At 36.5% G+C, this 21652-nt stretch overlaps 1 protein-coding gene across 1 annotated transcript; it reads right to left on the reverse strand.

Moving 5' to 3' along the window:
* Window positions 1–932: 932 nt before the first annotated feature.
* Window positions 933–21347, reverse strand: LOC141915479 (cation-independent mannose-6-phosphate receptor-like; the record flags this gene model as incomplete). The annotated part of the gene is made up of 41 exons (XM_074807032.1): window positions 933–2831; window positions 3146–3215; window positions 3472–3624; window positions 3891–3973; window positions 4264–4364; window positions 4634–4806; window positions 5004–5081; window positions 5166–5234; window positions 5426–5573; window positions 5727–5863; window positions 6609–6766; window positions 7235–7317; window positions 7640–7826; window positions 7923–8111; window positions 8190–8336; window positions 8408–8617; window positions 8916–9175; window positions 9368–9493; window positions 9747–9879; window positions 10311–10461; window positions 10609–10675; window positions 10919–11284; window positions 11573–11789; window positions 11889–11969; window positions 12156–12352; window positions 14823–15125; window positions 15346–15520; window positions 15718–15939; window positions 16265–16586; window positions 16842–17129; window positions 17451–17607; window positions 17713–17850; window positions 17927–18076; window positions 18163–18294; window positions 18476–18634; window positions 18917–19020; window positions 19092–19284; window positions 19549–19711; window positions 19867–20078; window positions 20367–20604; window positions 21156–21347. Coding segments are annotated over 41 exons (6948 nt in total), but the record flags the coding sequence as incomplete, so codon positions are not given.
* Between the last annotated feature and the right edge of the window lie 305 nt (window positions 21348–21652).

Genomic DNA, 21652 nt, shown 5'->3' on the forward strand with positions numbered 1-21652 from the left:
ACCAATAATCTAGACATATATATATATCTAAATGTCATCTAGTGTGAATATGACTATCATGTCCAATGTTAATATATTCTCATGTTTTAATGACCTATGCCTAACTTTTTAAGGAAGTGATTCACTTTTTAATTTCTATCATTTAGAAATATGTGATATCTTAACTGTGCATTCAATACGTGAGAATCTAGTGTTTGATAAGAATATCATATCTAATGTAAATGGATTATCATACGAGCCTTAATTGTCATCCCCGCATCCTTCATGTCATTTTTACTACTGGCATTATTACCTGGATTCATTCAAACCTACAAATTTGATCCTGTTGGACACAGAAGGGGGGCCCACGTGTGGCTTTCAGCTCAGTGGAAAGTGAGAAATTCAATATTCACTTTACGTGGGTGACACCGGTGTGGCGTCGTGAGTGGTCTCGGGGTGTTGATTATCATTAACGAACAACCATAGATGACGTCAGTAACAGACCACCTACCGGGTGCATCAGGACCGAACTTGGTGCAGTTCGAAAAAGGGGAAAGTTTTTCCGCCGAAGTCAAACAAATCATTTATGTGCTGTTAAAAAACAACAGCAAAAAATATGTTCCCCGATAATGATGAAATATCATTATAGCATGTTCAGTGCGCCACCTCGGCAGTCTAACTGGAATTTATTCTTTTTGGTTGTTGTATCTGTAAGTTGTTATTCGCATTATCCATCGACAAAATGATTGTCCAGACAAACTACGGCGAATTTAGCAAGTTTTACTGTTAAGTCCGATCAACAACAGCATCCTCTTAATCTCACGTGCTGGGCTAAATTTTTCTTCGTCCCGACGATGGCGTTACGACAGACTTTGACTGTAGGCCAGACTGATCATTTGAAATAACATGTGAAATAATAAGAATTAGAAATAAAAATAATCATTTATTCTTCGTTAAGAGCCATATTACAAGTGTGTGTATCCCCTTTATCCAAATATCAATTATTACATACATTATTTACAAAAGCCCAGTAACATAAAAACATGTTAAACATATGAACAATTTCACTTTTTATTCTTTGGACTCAAGATAGAGAAAATAATAGACCAGATGAACCTCAAAGTAAGAATCTCACGGAAATTTTCAAAATTATCCATCGGTAACCTGTCAGAGGCAGAATTAAGTGTCTCACGTTGTAATTTAAGTACGTCTTTAAAGCATGTACATCCTTGACATGTCATCTCTCTGCTAATGACAGTTCATGATTATTACACCCAATATACTGCAATCATTCGGATATAATGAGAAAACCATCTCAAGATATGAATAAATTAGATTAATCGAATGCGTGACTTTGATGCGTGACAAGTGATGAAACCCAATATACAGGGAACAATGCAAACAATAGTTATATTTGGAACGTAATAGTTGAAGTCAACGAAGTCATATTATCAGTACATCGACACTTTCAGAAACAGTTTTACAATACACACGTGTGGAATGTATCAATTTACATTTTCATTTCCAAGTTTAGTTCATACACATCTTACAAAATTTAACTTTATAAGGCGAAATATAAAGCATCATAGAAAGCTAATAAATATACAAGATAATTTCATAACCTCTGGTTCTGTTGAAATCAATCAATCTATACTTGAGTGCATGAGTGGTTTGTGGAAGGTTTGTTTAACGTCTCATACTGGACCACGATCTCACAGACTGACATCCAGAACATGATTATTACACAACCAGAGGTGACGCGACCATAATTTGGTGGTATCTCAGCTTAAATACCGCAGTAGAGCAGCAAGACAGCATGAAATCTAAAACAATGTAGAAGATTCGTTTTCGAGTCGATGATTTCAGTTATAGTGACTTTTCAATTATGGCTCAATTATACTATATCGATATCTATGTCTACCAAAATTGATCAGTAATATTTGAATTATGTTATTCTGTGTACAAAATAGAAAAGAAAAATTGACTAGTTCATTTCAGGAGACAATACTTCTGGTTACAGTTACATTCAAGACCTAAAACGTTGAAGTCTGATTTAATTCTACTGGTATGTAGAATGTTACATTATGAATTACTTTGTGATTATTTATATCATCTGTTATCAGCAAACAGTTGATGCTGAACATAAAATATGAAAAACAACTCATCGGAAAAACGTTGGAAGAAATATTCAACAATATTCATTTAACGCACAAAACATCGGTGATAATATTGAGCAAATTACAAAATAAAATTCGGTAGCTTGTGATGAAAGCAAACAACTGAAGATCAACAGCAGGATCCGGTTTCACAAAAAAATCATTCGCTCCTAAATCGATGTAAGATAAACTGAATCAGTGGAGAGATTGAATTGATTTTAGAGTTGAATGATTTTATGCGAAACAGGGTTAAGTTTCACGAAAGAGTTTAAGCTTGAAACGGTTAAGTTTGAATTATTGTCATCATTCATTAACACGATGGAACCAATAGAGAAATTAAACAAAAAATTTGAGTTAAACTTTTTCGCGAAACCGAACTCAGGACCTGAAATTTGAGCAAAATATCACAGCTCGCTTAACATCGAATATCAAAAACAGAAATTACGATTAAACAGAAACGATAATATTTCAAAGTTCGATTCATTCTAATAAATCTTCGTCGCTGTCGTCGTGAAAAGAGATCACATTATTATCCGCTGTTTCCGACGACGATGAATTTATTACTCGAAGACCGGAATTTGTTCGAGTTCGATCGTTATCATCGGTGACTTCATCGGCGCCTAAAACTTCTATATCCTCTTCATCAAATAATGTATCGCTAATTAACACCTCATCCGCGCCGTCCAATTCCGTCAACTATAAATATATAAACATTCTTTATCAACCCGCTGAGCCGTACTCAAGAGGCATATTAGCGTTTGTTTTCCCTGACTAGATCTGCTAAAAATCCAATCAATAAAACAGTCAAATACACAAGACATAAATGAAAACTGTTTTATTTTCTGGACTTTTCCCTGATTTTTAGTTTTTGTTTTTTTTTACAAAATTCACTGACTTTATTGAGAGAAAAGAAATTTCCCTGACTTTTCCCTAGTTTCCCTGATTTCCAGGTAGGCGGCCACCATCAGGATTGAATTAACGTGAGATTGACTGCATCTCTCTAAACTCACCCTAGAATAGCGAATAGTTCTCGATCGACCTCTCCTAAAACAGCTCCTCATCGACGACACAAATACAGCCCTATAACAGAAATAATCGTAGATAACATCTTCAAAAACGACTCATCTCAAGAAATGAGATGAATTTAAAACTGGGCTGTGGGTATCTGAAAACCAGACAATGTACGGACAACGACGGATACTAGACTTAGCCCTAGGTAATTCACTACAGGTCTGACCTGAGAGAACACGAACATCAATTCAATCTGAGCCCAAATTTCATTCAGTAATTTGATAAGAAAACTCAACATATTTTGATAGAATTATAAATAACGTACCTTCTTTCTTTTTTGTGGAATACAATAAGTAAAACGCATAAACAGATAACACCACCGAAAACTGCTATAACTGTCCAAACAGTTGATGATTTTACATTCTGTTCAGCTGATGTTTTACTAGACGAAACACCGTTATCACCAGATTTAATAATCCTACAATTTTAAACCGATTAATCTAAATGAATGCCTAATTCAATTAAGAAAAGTTACAGTCTACCTAGTGTATATAAAAGATTAAAAATATTGAAAATTTAACAACTGAAATCAGTTACGCTGATGTTCCAGGTTACAGAGATTTATTTGTAACAGACAAGAGTTAATTTGTTAAATCTTCAATATTGTAGAGCTTTTATAAAATACATTAAATGAATAAATTTCTGGCTGTGTAGGATCAGAGCGCGTTCATTTTAAATACTTACACTTCTGGCGAAACGCAGACAACTGGTGTAAACCAATCGAATACATATTCACATTTAGAATTATAATTAAATGATACGGAACTCTACAATTAGAACAATAAACATTCATCAAATACCTAAAAGAAAATGATATCAAATTCAACGCTAAGAATGAAATTTTAAGACAGTCATCTTCAGTATCACAAAATCACAGTATTCCTGAAGATGAATATAAGGATATAGTCCAGATGTTGAAATAAAACACAGTTCAAGGAAATAATTTGGACTCTATTTCTTCATTCTAAGTGTAGGATTTTACAAGTATTACATATGAGTGTTTTATCAATGGTTATCTACAAGAAACTGTTTAAATGACCGGCAGATTATTAGTTACCTGGTTTAGCTGACAGTGAAATACTATAATTGTTCTTGTTTTCTTAGACGGATCATGTTCACAAGGTGAATCAGTCATAAACTCTGCTTGTAGTTCATCATCTATAATCAAAACAACACCACAGATCATTTATCATTAAGCACAAGGTGATCAAAATTTGACAATTTTCTCCGAGGTCAGGTCAAACTTGATGAACAGGACCCAGTTCCACATTTGCAAGTTAGAGTCTACTGCGAGTTAAAATTAGTTCATTTTCAATCGGTTAACTCTTGAGTCAAATCTTAACTCGGAACTGCGGAACCGGACCCTGGATGAAACAGACATCCGGAGAGTTATACATCAGTCGGAAGTTGATTCAATTCGAATTTACCTTCCATGTAGTAAACACGAGTGTTGTATGAACCAATGTTTTTATACGCATTTTTGGCAACGTTTTTCTCACAGATGGCAGCACCGTTGCATTCGGTAACGTCCATCTTTCCTTGCAAGTTGATAATATAGTTATAAACAATGGAACCATGAACTCGTTTGACAACTTGCGTACTGAAATTAACATAATTAATACTAATCAATTTACCATACATCGCATGAACTCAGTTTTATAGATCAACACAGAGGAATTTTATTTTAACATTCTCAGATAAAATGATTTCATCCCAAGTTCAAGATGATCAATCAATTTAATTAAATCAATTTTTAACATGTTCCCGAGGGTATAATCAGGCGCCTTCAATTCTTACCTTTCAAGTGATTTAAGATAGATGATAGCTTGTGATTTTGGATCTTTAATCGCACCATTGCTTTCAATAACTCTTTGTCTGTGAAGATATAAAACAGGTCCAGTAAGGTAAAGCAATGCGAGTCAGTCTCTAAAAAGATTCGTCATAATCAGCGATTTGTACCTTTGAAGTCGACATGCGATGCTACTTTTCCATGAGAAATTATATTCACAAGTGTTTGAATCTACTCTCCTGTGAATAGCAAAATAGAGATTTAACAATGTCTCAGTTGATCCATTCGAACAGTTCCCAGTTAGATTTAACTAGAGATGCATTAGTTGATTTAACTCTACAGTTTAATATGACTTAGGAACCTGGTCACCTATTAGGAGACAATAAATATTGCACCAGAATGTACCCCGGTATATAGAATCTCTCTGTACCTCGGTTTTGCGAAAGGTCGACCAACTGTTTTTGCGCATTCAAATTCAATAACAGTTGAAGCAGCTATGTTGTTATGATCGGTACCACTCCCTCCGGCGCAAGCATCATTTCCCTGGTTATATTTCACTACTACGAATTCAGAATTAACTGAAAATAAACAACATAGGAATCAATATCAAAATATGCATTTAGAATACTTGAGAGTTAAAACATTGGAAATGATCTAATTCGTTCAATAACTGTAGAACTGGGTCCAGATTTAGTTTCAAAAAGTCTTTGAATTACAAATTCACTTTTTACCGCTTAATATTTGTGTATTTATTTTGCCGAGTGAATTGACAGTTCCGTCTGGCCTCTGTTGACAAACCGCTGAGTTCGGGGCGCAATTCTTATGTAATGGTTGACCGTGTATTCCTTGACAGATATTCATCCAATATCTGTAAACATAATATTCACATGAATCCATTTCATATAACGAGCAGTTTAGGCAAGTTTCTATAGAACGTATTCCGGATTACGGATTACGAATTCTCTACCGGCCGCTTCTATCAGGTTTATAGATTACAAACTCTCTACCGGCTGCTTCTATCAGGTTTACAGATTACGAACTCTCTACCGGCCGCTTCTATCAGGTTTACAGATTACAAACTCTACCGGCCGCTTCTATCAGGTTTACAGATTACAAACTCTCTACCGGCCGCTTCTATCAGGTTTACAGATTACGAACTCTCTACCGGCTGCTTCTATCAGGTTTACAGATTACAAACTCTCTACCGGCCGCTTCTATCAGGTTTACAGACTATGAACTCTCTACCGGCCGCTTCTATCAGGTTTACAGATTACAAACTCTCTACCGGCCGCTTCTATCAGGTTTACAGACTATGAACTCTCTACCGGCCGCTTCTATCAGGTTTACAGATTATGAACTCTCTACCGGCCGCTTCTATCGGGTTTACAGATTTATACTATTCCAGAATAGGTAGAGCATATTCCAGAATCGGTAGAGACCAACAAAACCTGTCTTAAAGTACCGGTACATGCGCTAACTTTTAATAATTGTGTAGTCCATTGTTTTCCTGATAGATGTATATTTAACTGTACTGAAGGTTGAATCATCTACACATCTATCAAGGAGAAAATAGACCACAAAATAATCAAAATCGTATTTCATTTTGATCTTACTTGTTCCCGTGAGAATCAGTGAAGTTCCAGCTGCCAGTGTTTCTCGATAGTAGTGATAAGTCATATGTTTTACCCATGTGATTGAATGAACACGACTCGCTGACCGGGGGACAAACACGAGCTGTCTTCCACAAAAATGTTACACTACACGAAGATTTCTGTAATAATTGATTTTATGATTAATTTTTCAAGCCAAGTAACTTGGTAAGTGGATACAGCATTCTATTCTGGGGTGACAAGTTGTAAGTTCACCCTGTATATTACAGTAGTGTCCCTGGGAAAGCCATTAAGTCCTCATTGCCTCTCTCCAACCAGGAGCAAATTGGGAATGGCGGGATATGTGGACTTGATGCCAGGTTCAGTAGCTTGGATGTTAAGTCTCGGATGCACAGTTACAGATATAGGCTACCTGTACGTAACCGTAGTGTCCCTTGGCAAGATACTAAACCCAGGAGTAATCAGAGGTTGGGTACCTGACCTGATAGATAACTACCGTATTGAGTGTCGAGAGTGGAGCACAAGAGATATCAACTAGTAGGAAGTACACGATCAAAGTAGTTGTGAATATTGGGCACTTTAAATACGTTATATGTAAATCTAATCAGAGAATCAGAAACTGAACGTACCTCGAGTAGAACTGGAGCGCCATCAGAAACATCTGGATCACATTCAAACAATATTATTGATTCACGTTCAATATTACCGGGCCCTTGAATGAAAGAATATTAAAATTATAGCTGATGAAGCATTCCGAGTCAGTGTCGTAAAACTCACAAACTGTGAAAGGAAAATAGAGTCCAAAATGTTTCTTTGCGCCAGTAATTTATTTCAACATTTTGACTATATCCTAATATTCCTGAAGATGACTATTAGGTTATATTCGAATGGTTGAAATAAAACTACACTAGCTCAAGGAATCATTTCGAATTCTATTTTTCATATTGTGGGATTTAACATTATAAGAATATTAACATTTACATGAATATATACAGTCGAAGTTGAGATGATACTGAAGTAATAACTATACTGACCACAAGAGCTTCCTTTCTTGTACGATAATTTAATTTTCTCTCGTTCGACTTCAACGACTTTCTGTTGAAAACTTCCAAACGATATTTCGTTGTTAGCAGAATCTTTCAGACAAACTCCAGACTTCGAACAAGTAGATGAACCTCTGACTGAATCGCACACGTTTATCTGAAACTTCCCAACATCAGCCTTTAACAAAAAGAGACAAACATCAAGGGTGGTTCATGAAGTACAAACATAATTGTGCTGAAATCAATCGTTGATGGACTGTAGTCTCCTACTTACCGGAACTTCATAATTTTGTCCCGATGGTTTTGTCAGTGTTGATAAGTCATAAGTATAAGCCATGACAGGATCGTAAAACATACAATCAGTTGTTGGTGTAACTATAGTTTCTCGCTGCGGGCAGACGATGTTCGTACTCCACGTGAATAAATAATGACAGTCGTCAATTATCGCTTCCAAAACCGGTTCCTGAAAACAGAAGGATAGAAAATCACAATTTCTGGAACCGGAGATTGATATTAGATCAGTGAATTGTTGATAATTTACCTTTGTAGTTGCTCCTCTTTCACAGGTAAATGTAATCGTACTAACAGCTGTTTTACTTGGATCTGATGAACACTTTTTACCATTTTTATATTCGAGTGTCACTTTCCCATTCACAATCGACGGCTTGGATACAAAACTTCCTAAACTCTAAAACCCACAATTTCAATTATGTCGATGTATTAACGTGGAAGTTTTCTTCGAATTTTTATGATACAAACCTGTGGTTTTTCCCCTGATGAAGCCCGACAGACTGCTGCATTAGCCGGACACGGCGTCCCTCTCATCAATATAGGTTTACAAATATTCAGAAAAAATACAGCTTTCGGGTCTTTATGTTTGGCTTCTGGAAGAACATTGTAGTTTCCTAGAGATTTGGTCAATAAACTCAAATCATACGTATTATCGCCATCGGTTACGGTGCATTCGATCTGAAAAATTCACACAAACAATCAAAACTGTTAATATTCAAATAATTTGAAAATGATCTGAATTCTTCAATCAGATTTCATGAATAACATTTAATGAAACACTGAGTCTGTTTTGAAAGCATGATATAAAATCCCAGTAGAATCTGCTTTAAATAAAGACTCTGAAATGTTACCTTGAGCTAGTGATTTATTCAACTACTGTGTATATTGTGATATTCGTTAGTACTAGCTTGTGGCATCATTTCAGACTTTATCTTTCTTTTTTAGTATGGATTATATATCAGAGTTCATAACTAACCTTTTTCTCACAAGCTAGATTAGTATGCCAGTACAGTCTTGATGTACATTCATCTTTATCGCTATCGATGTACTGCGGCGTGCCGATGTTTGCATGGTTACAAACAAACGAGATGATAGTATTTCTTGGATGTTTATGATCAGGACTGCACGTATCACCCCCGGTGTAGTTCAGAGTTAATACTCCTCCGTAATACTGTAACTTTGAGTTAACATTTCCGCTGTTTGAATGAGTACCACTTCCACCGATCAGACACGCTCCTGCAAATTAGTAAGAATACATCTTCAAATACATCTGATTATCCTTCAAAAGGCAGCGTTAGATTTCTGAGTTAAACATCCGATCAAATTTCAATGATTCGAGCCCACTAGCTGCTGCGACGATGGGGTATCAATATCGAATTTAAGAGAATGTTGAACTGGGTCATGATGGTTCTTTCTATGAAAGATTACCTGATTTTTCGCCACAAGGTGAACTCACTAACGGTTTGCAGATATTGATCTTCATCGTGCTTCCAATTCCATCCGGTGCCGTGTAACCAGAACTCTTCTCGAGTGATGATAAATCAAAAACATGACCTGAAAATATCTCACACGGTAATTATGAAATGAACAGCTGTATTTTTCAGCCGACATCTGATGAAATCCAACAATACCAACGATAGACGAGCCAGAAATGCTTCTTTGAGCGGCTATAAATAAACTACAGCTTAAGGAATCATTTCTGACTTGTTTTTCTTCATATATTTGTATTGTGGATTCTATATTATCGTTACTACAAACTCAAAGCATTTTATCAGTGATTATTTTTCAGCTGAATTGTGAAATTTACCTGTTTCGGGATTTTTCACAGTACAGTCAGAACCTTGTTGTAATTGTTTATGTTTAGGGCAGGCGTGAGGAGTTGACCAAGTGAAATAGTATTCGCAGTTATTCTCCTGATGAGAGTATTGAGGTTCGGCCGCCTGAATAAAACATTAATGCAATTCAGAAATGGACTTTAACCCAAACGAAAAATCTATATCTTCCAATCCCTCAACCCGATGAATGCATGAATGCACTCTGCTGCCAAAAAAATGTCATTAACAATGAAAACTACAAAAATTTCGAAAAATTTTAATTTCTTCTTCATCCCTCAAAACAACTTAGGCAATTATCCAAAAAACTCTGATATCACCAGGGGCTGGTTGCATAGTCATGGCTTAGACTTAAGACCAGTCTAAGACCAACTTAGTTCTATAGCCAATCTAACAACTTAAGACCAGTCTTAAGGTTTAAGACCCTATTTGGACTTAAGTCACGACTGTGCAACTGGCCCCTGGATTACATGACTCCTGGATTGAAGAGAGACCCAGTGAACAATATTTAGTCTGATTTTTTGTAATAATAAACAAACCTCAGCTCCTTGCTTCGAACAGATCAGATCAATGACGGTTTTTCGTGTTTTTCCAGTAGAGCATTTCTCACCGTTAATATAAGTGAGTCTAAGAATTCCATTCGATGTCACTGATAACATGTGATCATTGTATTCACCCAGATTTGTGTAACTATATGAAATACAAGAAGAATTCTAGAATGAGAAACCACACACATTTTCACCTGACAATCAAAACCCCTAAAATGCCATAACATTTAAATCAAATTGATCGTTCATCAGATTTGATAATTTTATATATGAATTATAAGTAACTAACGTTGTTTTGTTTGAGGTGACATCTCTGTGTATTAGACATGAAGCAGCGTTAGGTGGACACAGGATACCTGAAATAGAGACAAATACAGCTAATAAAACTGGGTAAATACAATAAGTTTAAGAGATGGAGTCGACTCCGTGGTCAGTCATGACTGGAGTCAAATCAATATGGCAACATCCACAGCTGATAAACATGTTAGTGCAGTTAGGTCACTTTAAGACTGATCTTGAACGCGAGTAGCCATATTGAAATGACTGAGCCTCACAAGTGTCTCGAGCTGACTCAACAATACGACTGATAAGTTACAAACCTTTAGTATGAACTATTGAAGAACAAACATTGATCACATATTTATCTCCAGCTAATTGAGTTGATACATAATTATCTCTAGTTTTCACTAATTCGCTCAAATCGTAGAATTTTCCATCAGTCGCCGTCAAACTGCATGAACCGATCTTAAACGGGGGACAAGCGTTAGACGTGAACCATTCAAACACGTATGTGCAATCTCCTCTCTCTTCTTTATACGTCGGACCTGTTAAACCAGACGTGCTGTGATCACACTGGAATTTAATTATCGTTCTACGTTCGTATTTGCCGTGACAATTCGCTTTTCCGTTGACATATTCTAAACCTAAAACTCCATCTTCGTAGGTGACTGCGCTGCTCGATTTGCCTGAAAGATTAACGCAAATTGTCGATCATTTTACGAGGGCTGGTTTAAAAGTTGATGTTTGAAGAAAATGAAATTTAACCATCAAATTGGCTTAAACACAGCACGCTTTAGGCGATCATCAGCTACACATGAGACCAAAGTCTTTCTATTGGATAATAGAAATGGATGAATTCGAAATTTGAAAATTTTGGCAGACTAATGACTGATGAAATAGTGGAAGATAATGACAGGTTGAGTGTAAAAGAAAAGTGCCATAATAATCTCGGATAAAGAGGGTTTAGAATATACCTGCATTGATGATAAGATTCTGGCTGGTTTTAGTTTGACACACTCCAGCGCCGGCACAAACTCCTGTTCCTGTGTTTAACGGGCCACAAACATTCAATAAAAACACGTATCCATTACCGGATACAGAGTAATCACCGGACTTCTTCTTCAGGTCACTAAGGTCAAACTCACGATGATAAAGTGGATCGGTTACTTTACAATCATTTCCTTTCACCCTCTGAAAAATATATGTTTAAGGAATCAGTTCCACAGTTCCGGATCCCGTTTCACAATAGAACCACAATAGATTTTAACTGACGACTGGGTTAATTTTTACCTTTATTGAACAAGCTCTTGGAGTTCTCCAGTTAAAGGTATATTCGCAGTCTTCACTTTCACCTCCGAACGACGGATCACTCTAGAAAATCAAATACAAACAACATCAGAAACGGAACAAAATTTCTGCAAAATTTTGAACTCGACTCAGTGTCACAATTCAAGAGACTTTCAGCTATCCACCAGCCGAGGCTTATCCACCAATGAGCTACTGGTCCAAACAATGGTGGATAGTTATGAGTTAACTGTATCCAGTGTATTTACTTACCTCGGTATCCGAACAATAGAATATAATTTTCGTACTCCTACGCGTTGCTTTTTCGGTGTTCATGTGACACGGTGAACCGTTTAAATAGCGTAAAATAATCGTACCATTTCCAGCTGCATGAGGTTTACTCTGAATGTATCCCATATTATAACTGGTTTTAGAAGTGGTTGAAGTCTGACATCCCCCGATTGGACCTCCTGAAGGACAATTATTTCAATTAACAGATGACTATAGGAATTCATTTTACTAATGATCAGTTTTTGAAAGTCCACTGATAAAATGTCTAATGTCTGGTGTTTGTAGCACATTTTCAATTAAAAATGTCTCAGGTAAAGTTCTGAACACATGTGAAGTGTGGATGATCACAAATTGGAAGAATTACGATTCACTTTCCATATCCATCAAATATACCCTGAAAGCAAGGTTTGCACTGAGTTAGCTGACACTATCCTCCCAAAAAAAAGTTTTTAAAAAACAAGAAAAAAGATATACGAAATAACTTCAACCTAACCTCAGGGCTTTCAGCATAAAAAATAGGCCCAACGCAACCTCTGACACCCACGACCCTAACCCTAGCTACCACAAAATTTAGAATGCCATATAATTCTCTGGTATCCGGTCAATTTCCAGGGAATTTCGAAGATCATTGCAGTTAACATTTGTATAATTGATGATGGCTGATAATATCCTGATGTTAAGGAATGCAGTAAACTGTGAACTCAGTTTAACTGTGATTGGTAAATCGCAGTATTTATACCGGTATATAGTCAATTAATGGTATAAAATGGCTTAAATTTCATAGTATATTCTGCTGTAAAAATCAGCAATTTTAAATTGTGACATAAGTGTGAGGTGTGTATCGTTATTATGATTTGAGATACTGATATCAGTGCAGCTAATTAGGCTAATTAGGGTTTGGTCGACACCAGACACAATCCATTTCATGTAGATTGGACTGCGACACCATCCGTTCCTATGGATGGAAATCTAACGACTTCATCCGTGGACTCGCAGCTGAGAGTCTATGCTCCGGCTGAGGCAGTTGCTGGCTCGATCTATTACCGCGATAATTGCGGGGTTAGATCATTCAAAGCCACTAATGAGATATATCTATATCTGTTCGGAGCCTTCCCCGTCATGATACTCGGCATAATGTTAAACATTTTGGTTATCGTTACATTACGAGCTCCGAGTTCAACTCATATCTCGTTTTATCTTTTACGTTGTTTGGCTTTCTTGGACATGATGTTTCTGATCTGGCGCGGGATTCAAGGACCAGTACGTTATTTACTAGCAGTTCTGATACAAGGAGAGTTTGTATTTGAAGCACCAAATCATTCTTATTACATGCCATGGCTTTATGTCCTGGCATTCGTACCACGTTATGCATCTCAATTAACCCGCAACTGGATAACTGTCGGTGTCGTCGTACAACGAACTTTATCGATTTTATTTCCATTTATTGCTAAGCGAACTATTACAAAATATCGAATCAAAGTCATGATAGTTTTATGTTTTGTTATTTTCGGACTGATTTATAGCCCGTATTTCGCTACCATTAAAATCATCTATTTTTTCGATGTCTGCTCAAATCGTAATCAAATGAAATTCAAAGAAAAGAAATCAAAGATATTGAAAGCTATTTTCTCATCGATTTTTGCTGTTTACGGACCATTTTTCAAGGAATATCTACCTATATTATTATTAATTGTTTTCAATACAATTATGATAATAAAACTGCGACAAATTCAAGCTAAACGTAAAGAAGATTTCACCTCACACGGAGGTGAGGATAAAAATAGAAGTATTGATATCAAAGCTACTAAAATGGCGATATCGGTTGTTTTGGTTTTTCTGTTTTTTGAAACACCTGTCTCTATCTCTACAGTATATCGTCACATACGAGTTCGCTTCGATCTTTCTCCTTTACCACGTGAATGGAATGCGTATGTTGACCCCATTTTCTGGGCACTTTTTCCGCCGCTGAATTCGTCATCTAATTTTTTCTTGTATTGTATTGTAAATAGTTCGTTTAGGAAGGCAGCAATTAAACATATACGAGACCGATGTCAACGAAACGCTTGTCCCAAACATCTTTAATGAACTTGGTTTTTTGTCCAGAGTTTTATAGTTTTAATTTTGGTTCAATTTCGAATCAAATTTTGGTTAAATTATTTCAAGACCATACTTCCATTTTTGAAATAAATAACGAATATTCCTAGAATGCTAGAAGTTCTAGGTTTGATCCTTGATTCAAGAAAGAGTGAGTTTCTACGTTCTACCGATATTTTTTTTCTACCTGCCATAAAACTATTGACGGCACATTGAGACGGGATTTTCAACGAATTCAGTAAACTATGATGGGGACATTTAGACACTTTATCAGTGCACTTTCAGAAACTGGTCATTCAAACGCAGGTGAAGTTCTGAACACGTGTGTGATGCGTGGACAATCAGTTTTTGAAAGTGCACTGATTAAGTGTCCAATATCTGGTGTTTGTAGTTCATTTCTAATTAAAAATGTCTCAGGTGAAGTTCTGAACACATGTGAGGTGTGGACGATCAAAAATTGGAAGAACAGTGACGCCAGTATTGAAAGCCAGAAGGATGTGCAGGAGGAGGGGATCCAGACTTCAGGTTGATAACAGTAATAAAGTGAATATTTACCTGGACAGTTTGATCCCTGGTGTGGGTTCACTGGTCGACAGATATTGATTTCATAACGTAAATCAGTATGACTGGGTCTATTATCCGGTATGATCCAGTTATCAGTTCGTTTACTCAATGCTTTTAAATCGTATTCATCGCCGAACTGATCGGTTACCGTACAATCGACCGGCGCTGGAGAACACGCCAACGACGTCACAAACTCAAACTCATACACGTAATTAGACTTCTTAATGAATCGCGGTTTACCGAGAGGAACGTCTTTATCGCATCGAAACGTTATTTTTACTATAGTTACAACTCCTTAAAAAACAAACAAACAACAAAATAAGTAATGCTTATATCAAGTCGCAATCAGGGCATCATAATCCACAGGTTCAATATGTTATTTTCCCCTTCAACCCAGTGAGGGCATTATCAGCAAGTTCAAGGTTTCTTTTTCCTGATTTTAGAGGAGAGAGATCGGAGAAGATATTATAAACCAACATCAATATTAAATTTAGTATCATATGAATGAATTTACCTGTAGAAACATCCAAATTACCGACATATTTCAGCACTAAATCACCATCTGAATAATGAATCGTTTTGTTTATCATTCCTAACGCTTTATTTGAACCAGTATTTCCCACCAGACAAACTGAGGCATCTTTATTCTGTACTTTTCCGCAGCTTTTCACGGCGCCGCAGATATTCAGCTAAATAAATCAATCATAATTAAAACCATGTAATCGAGTCTTTCAAATCATGAGGACTTGGGTTCAACAGCTCTGCGGTTCTCGGTGAAGTTTGTTCATAGAGTTAAAACATTCAAAATGAATTAATCGTTAACTCAAGAATCAAACTCAACCAAAACTGTGGAACTGGAGCCCGTTCTTTATCTCTCTCTTTCTACCTTGAATTTCTTTGTTTTATCCAAGCTTTCAACGTCGTACCCATTTCCGTCTTTCAAAGTTAGCGGTTTCAAGTTGAACTCAAAGTTGGACTTTGGATCTTTAAGAGTGCAATCATCTGCTTTGCTCATTACGTTCTCAATTGGGCAGGCGGCTTCAGTCTGCCATAGGAAATTGAATTCACAGTTGTCACTTGAAGCGCTCACAAAAACTGGGGACGTGGACTGAAAAATAATGAATTTATTAGAAATTAAACATCTATGAATATAAGAGGCATAATATCCAGAGTTCTTACAGATCAAGGAATCAAAAATTCAGTGATATTTTCCTGTCCCTTGATCAAAAATTCCCTGATCAAATCATAAGATATCCTCAGTGGTGGCTGTTCCTTATCAATAGGTTCTTTGTGCCAATCGTCACCAGCAAGAACAACGAAACACCAAAAATTCAAATTCCCTGACTTTTCAATGCAAAAATAAATCTGCAATTCCCTTATCTACCTGAACTGTAATAACCCTGCATATCAAAAATCTATTAAACCTCACTTACCAGAGCACCCTTCTTACAAGACAGATCAATTCTTGTAACGTACGCAGTTTTATTAACTGAAGAACTACATTGTAAACCGCTGGTATATTCTAAATAAGGATCTCCGTTCTGATCTATTTTTGGTCGAGCAGGTCGCCCGGCATTGGCTACTGAGATTTTTTCTTGATTGTTTTCAAATGTGGCCATACACGCACCGGCCAATGAGTCACAGTTTTTAGCCGAACCGACCGGGTTCACCGGGCGACAGACATTGATGTAGAATTTCCGATGGTTGCGTGTATCCATCAACGCCCAGTTCTCTTTATCAGCTGATAACGACAAGCTGAAAAACATATAAATTATTTCAGAATCAGACATGAAAACTATTTATCTAAAATTTGCAAATTTGAGTCCTGGAGGCAAGCTTATTGGTCAAAAGCAAAAGAAAAGTTTATTCTTTGGCAAAAGAAACATGAAATCCTGGAGTACCCTTAGCATCAACCCAGCAGCTTGAGGGGAACTCACTGACTGGTGCTCAGTGGGTTGAGGGGAATCTGCAAATGATATTTGGCTGAGGAAAAAACTTGATTATTTTTACCTTGAAAGATCATATTGTTTTCCAGTTTTGGTATCATCGACAGTACACTCTAAAGTCTGTTCAGGGCACACGTATTTAGTGTACCACTGGAAGCTGTAAGTATGCTCACTTTCTGCGATAAATTTCGGTTTTCCCGGACTCGCTGTTGGATCGCAGAGGAACGTAATTTGTGATTTACGCGGTGTATGAGCTGTATCGCTATAAGGCGTTCCACCAGTGTAAGTCAGGTTTAACATTCCATCATAGTAAATCACTGAATTACTCGGTTTTCCGAGATTATACCCTGAACTGGAATTGAAAATAACAGAAATACTCTCTAAATAGAATATCATCTCATAGCATTACAACTTAATAGATTCAAGTTTACTAAATAGAATATCATCTCATAGCACAATCCACAATTCCCTGACCATTGATAAAGGATTCCCCGATTAAATCTTAAGATATTCTCAGTGGGAGCTGTTTCTTATCACAAGATTCCTTGTGCCACTCGTCACCAACCAGAACAACAAGACCCCAACGATTCAAATTCACTGAATTTTCCCAGATCTGTGAGAACCTTGCGAACTTTTAAAACAACCTCAGATATAAAGATGAAAAATACAATACCTGCTGCCTTTAGGAACTTGACAAATACCGGGTGAATCGGTACATTTAGGATTATTGTCGACCGGACCACAGACATTCAGGTAATAATCATATTTATCAGTACTAATCGTATAGGACGATCCTTTTAGCGTCAGATGTGATAAATCAAAGTTGAAACCTAAAGAAATAATGATAAAACTAAATGAAAATATCTGAGATTTTAAATGAGAATATGAGAACTAGTTGAACAATGTTTCCAAGGAGTAATTAGCATCTCTCTTACCAGCATCATTATCAACAACTTTACAATCCGTTCCTAATCTCTTCCCTAAAACACAGGCTGCAGCTGTGTACCATTCTAATTCATATAAACAATCATAGTTAGAAACTTGACGTAGTTTCGGTCCACTTTCCATATCACCTGTCAAATGAAATATTCAATATCTCTTCAAAATCTACCGCCAGGTTCTAGAGAATTCATAGCCGACAATATTTACCTAATTTACAGTAGAACGTTATCACAGTTGAAGTGGAATTTCCATTTCCACATTTTCCACCTCCCGTATATCGCAATTTTAACGATTTTGTTGCCGCATTGAAAGTCGGTGATTCTTCATAACTTCCCAGATTAAAAGCTTTACCATTACCTTCGAATAGAAACATACAATTACATTATCAATTCCATCTTTTGATGAATATCATCACTGAAAGAGGGTCTGAAAGTGTAACGTACTTATTTTACAAACTGCGGCACCTTCTGGACAGTTACTAGTGACGCCGGTTTTCAGGACATCACCGCACATATTCAAAAAATAACGGTCACCGTTTGTTGCAGGTTTATTGAATAACACTTCCCAATTATCACCTGAAACAGAAAGAAAGAATTAGTTTTGTAGTAACCGCCTCAGTCAAGAGGTCCATTCTACAGTTCAGGGTCTTTTTAAATTTCAAACTTGACTCAAAATCAGCTCATTTCCAATGCAAGTAACTGTAATAGTGAGAACTTTGAACTTTGGAACTAGGTCCAAATACGTGTATTAACTTACCGGTTACTTTACGTAAAGATCCAAGATCGAAATGTTTGTTGGGTAAATCAACACGACATTGTGTGGGTAAGGGATGAGCAGGGCACGCGTATTTACTCTTCCAATTAAACAAATAAGTACAACGATCTTCAACGTCTGCTAAGACTGGACTACCAACCCCTGAAATAAAAAAACAAACATTCTGAAACTACGCCTGTGACTGGTAAATTCTATTAAATACAGGTACCATATGGCTGCCAACCTCTAAAAAGTGCAAAAAAGTTTTTCAGGAAAATTTCATTGAAATATGAAAATGTTCAAATCCATCAGTAATCAACGGTAAGAACATCAGTAACATCATTCATATTTCAAATCAGTATTTCAGGAGTCAAAGTAACAAAATACTGGAAATCAGGAACAGTTGGCAGCAGCTCTGGATCCTGTACATAGTTAATAGATTACCTGCTGATTTGTTACATTGGAATGTAATAATAGTAGTTCTATGTAAACCACTAGAGCAAACATCACCACCAGTATACGTTAAACTTAATACACCATCAGAATATCTACAAATAAAATCAATTTGCAATGAAAGCTGCCTCTTAGTAAACCTGGAGATGATAAAACTGAGAAATACCTGAGTTTCTGATGATGCAATAAACCTAAAGATTTTCCAAACATTGAATCCTTGTTTTTCTTTTGACAGCCAGTCATCCCCTGTCGAACTGTAGTAGGACATTGCATCTTTAATTCGCCACAAACATTCATATAATAAGTATAATTTCCAGAACCCGGATTACTGTCGACTGGTACTGATGTATGATAACTTCCTGAAAGAGATATAAAATACAGGTCCTTAACAGGAGACAATAGTTAATCGGTTTTCCTCAGACAAATGAATAGTGACTGTCGACTTCTTCTGAAGAGAATGTTTTTTTTCTCATGTAGACAAAACTTTTACTCTCAAATATAAAAAACAATTATGAAAATGGCTCATAGAAATTGATGAAATACTTTCATAGTTTTACTTTTCGAACGTCAGTTTTTCTCCTATAACAGTGTTGAATCAAGTGAACGATATACCGGGTACCTACCGTAATCGAGTTTCAGAGGTGAGATATCAATGTCAAGGCCGTGAGTATCAGACGACATTTTACACGAGTGTGAAACGAGAGTGTTTTCTGGGCAAGCGAATTCCGTCTCCCATTCAATTTCAAATAAACAATTCTGATCCGAGGTCAAGATTGGACTACGACCCTAAAAGACGGAAGATTAAATTTTTGAAACTTTTTTTTTCATTCTACTCAGGACTCAGTTCCACATTTGAATCTAGGGCATAAAACATTTCAGATTTTAACACATGAAATTTCAACAATATGAAATTGGTTGCTTGACTAACTAGTAATACGTACCCCACCTCTTTTAGGACAGAGGAAATAAATGATAGTTTTAGATTTAGAAGTGCAGCCTGCAGGTCGTTCGGTTTCATCTTTAGTTTCGTAAATCAGTTTCAAACGTCCGTCTGTCTCTATAGTTAACGGTGAACTCGGTTCTCCGATATCATAACTCTTATCATTCACCTTCAGACAAGCACCGGATGAAACAGGACAGGATTGAGTTGCACCTTAAAATAGAAACAATTCATCAGTAGATCCCGATTTGATTTGATAAAATACAATTACATATAATTGATATGTTGTATTTATGTTACATGATTAATACATTGAAGACCGCGCTCAAGTCAGAACTTTGAGAATGAAATCCAACTTGGATGTTAGACAATTCATATACCGGGTATAGGGTCAGAATAATATTTCAACAAACATCTGACTTAAAACAGTTATCTCCAAGTTAAACAGTTATCTTTGAATTAAACAGATCAGATTTGAACTCAGTCTATTGTTATAATTACCATTTTGTGTAATATCTCGACATATATTTATATAGATATCCTTATTATTGGCTGTTTCCACTTCATATCCACCAATCAGCTTCGTCAATGGGATCAAATTATGTTTGTTTCCATTATCGGCGTAAACAGTGCACGGCGTTTGTTTTAAACCTTTAAAAGGACTGGAATTACAAACTGTTGTCGTGTACCATTGAAAATATGTTTCACAGTGATATTCATCCAGAAATTCAGGTGAACCCTACAATCATAAAACATACATGAAATTAAACATGCTTCACGTCTGTTCAAAGAGATGCAAGTGTAAACCATCTGTTTCTGGTCTGATGACCAAAGTTATTTGGCGTTGTGTGGAATTCCCTACCCTGACCCTTCTGTGATAGTATTCAAATGACAGCTCGAGACATTTCAGTTCAATTCATCAACAGAGTTTCTTGGCTTCTCATTACAGGAATCTACAGGGTGTCCTATTAATTGCTATACATTAACAACTGCCCGTATCCACACTTCTTCATGAAATGTTTCAATTTTCCACCAAATGATAGAATGAATCATGTGATAAAATTGAAAGGTTTCCCCATCCAGCATATTATGGATTTTAATAAAGTAATTTTTTGCGGTGAAAGGTATTATTGTAGTCCATCTCTCCTGAAGATTTGACTGATTTATCTCAATCGGTTTGAAAATGACAGCTGGCAGTTGTTTATGTATAATAATTAATGGGACACCCTGTATTAAAACATTGCGAGTGATGCTCAGCAGTTCGTAAAATGATTAAATTCTGTTACTCACCAGAGTTTTTCCGCAAGCAAAAACAATAATCGTTCTGGAGAATAAGTTTGGATGTTTTTTACACGGTGCACCAACTATATGAACAGTGTGAAGTCCAGAATTAGATGTAACGTTATAGCTATTCGTGTGGTTTCCAATTTTCGATGCTTTTCCATCATTGATTTTACAAACTGCAGTTTTATCATCGTTGCACACATTGCTGCTGCTGCTGCTGCTGCTGCTGCTGCTGCTGCTGCTGCTGCTGCTGCTGCTGCTGCTGCTGCTGCTGCTGCTGCTGCTGCTGCTGCTGCTGCTGCTGCTGCTGCTGCCGCTGCTGTCAATGTGTATCGGTTTACACAGTTGTATATTGTACTCTATCGTTTTATTCACTTTTACTTTCCATGTGATTCTGAAAATGAAATTAATTTGTCACTTCCAATATACAGGATGTCATTAGTCTAACATGACAGAGTTTGTGACAAGTGAGAATCTAACTATAACTTGCTGATAAATTGTAT

The sequence above is a fragment of the Tubulanus polymorphus genome, chromosome 1 (assembly GCF_964204645.1).
Source record: "Tubulanus polymorphus chromosome 1, tnTubPoly1.2, whole genome shotgun sequence".
NCBI classification, from domain to species: Eukaryota; Metazoa; Nemertea; class Palaeonemertea; order Tubulaniformes; family Tubulanidae; genus Tubulanus; species Tubulanus polymorphus.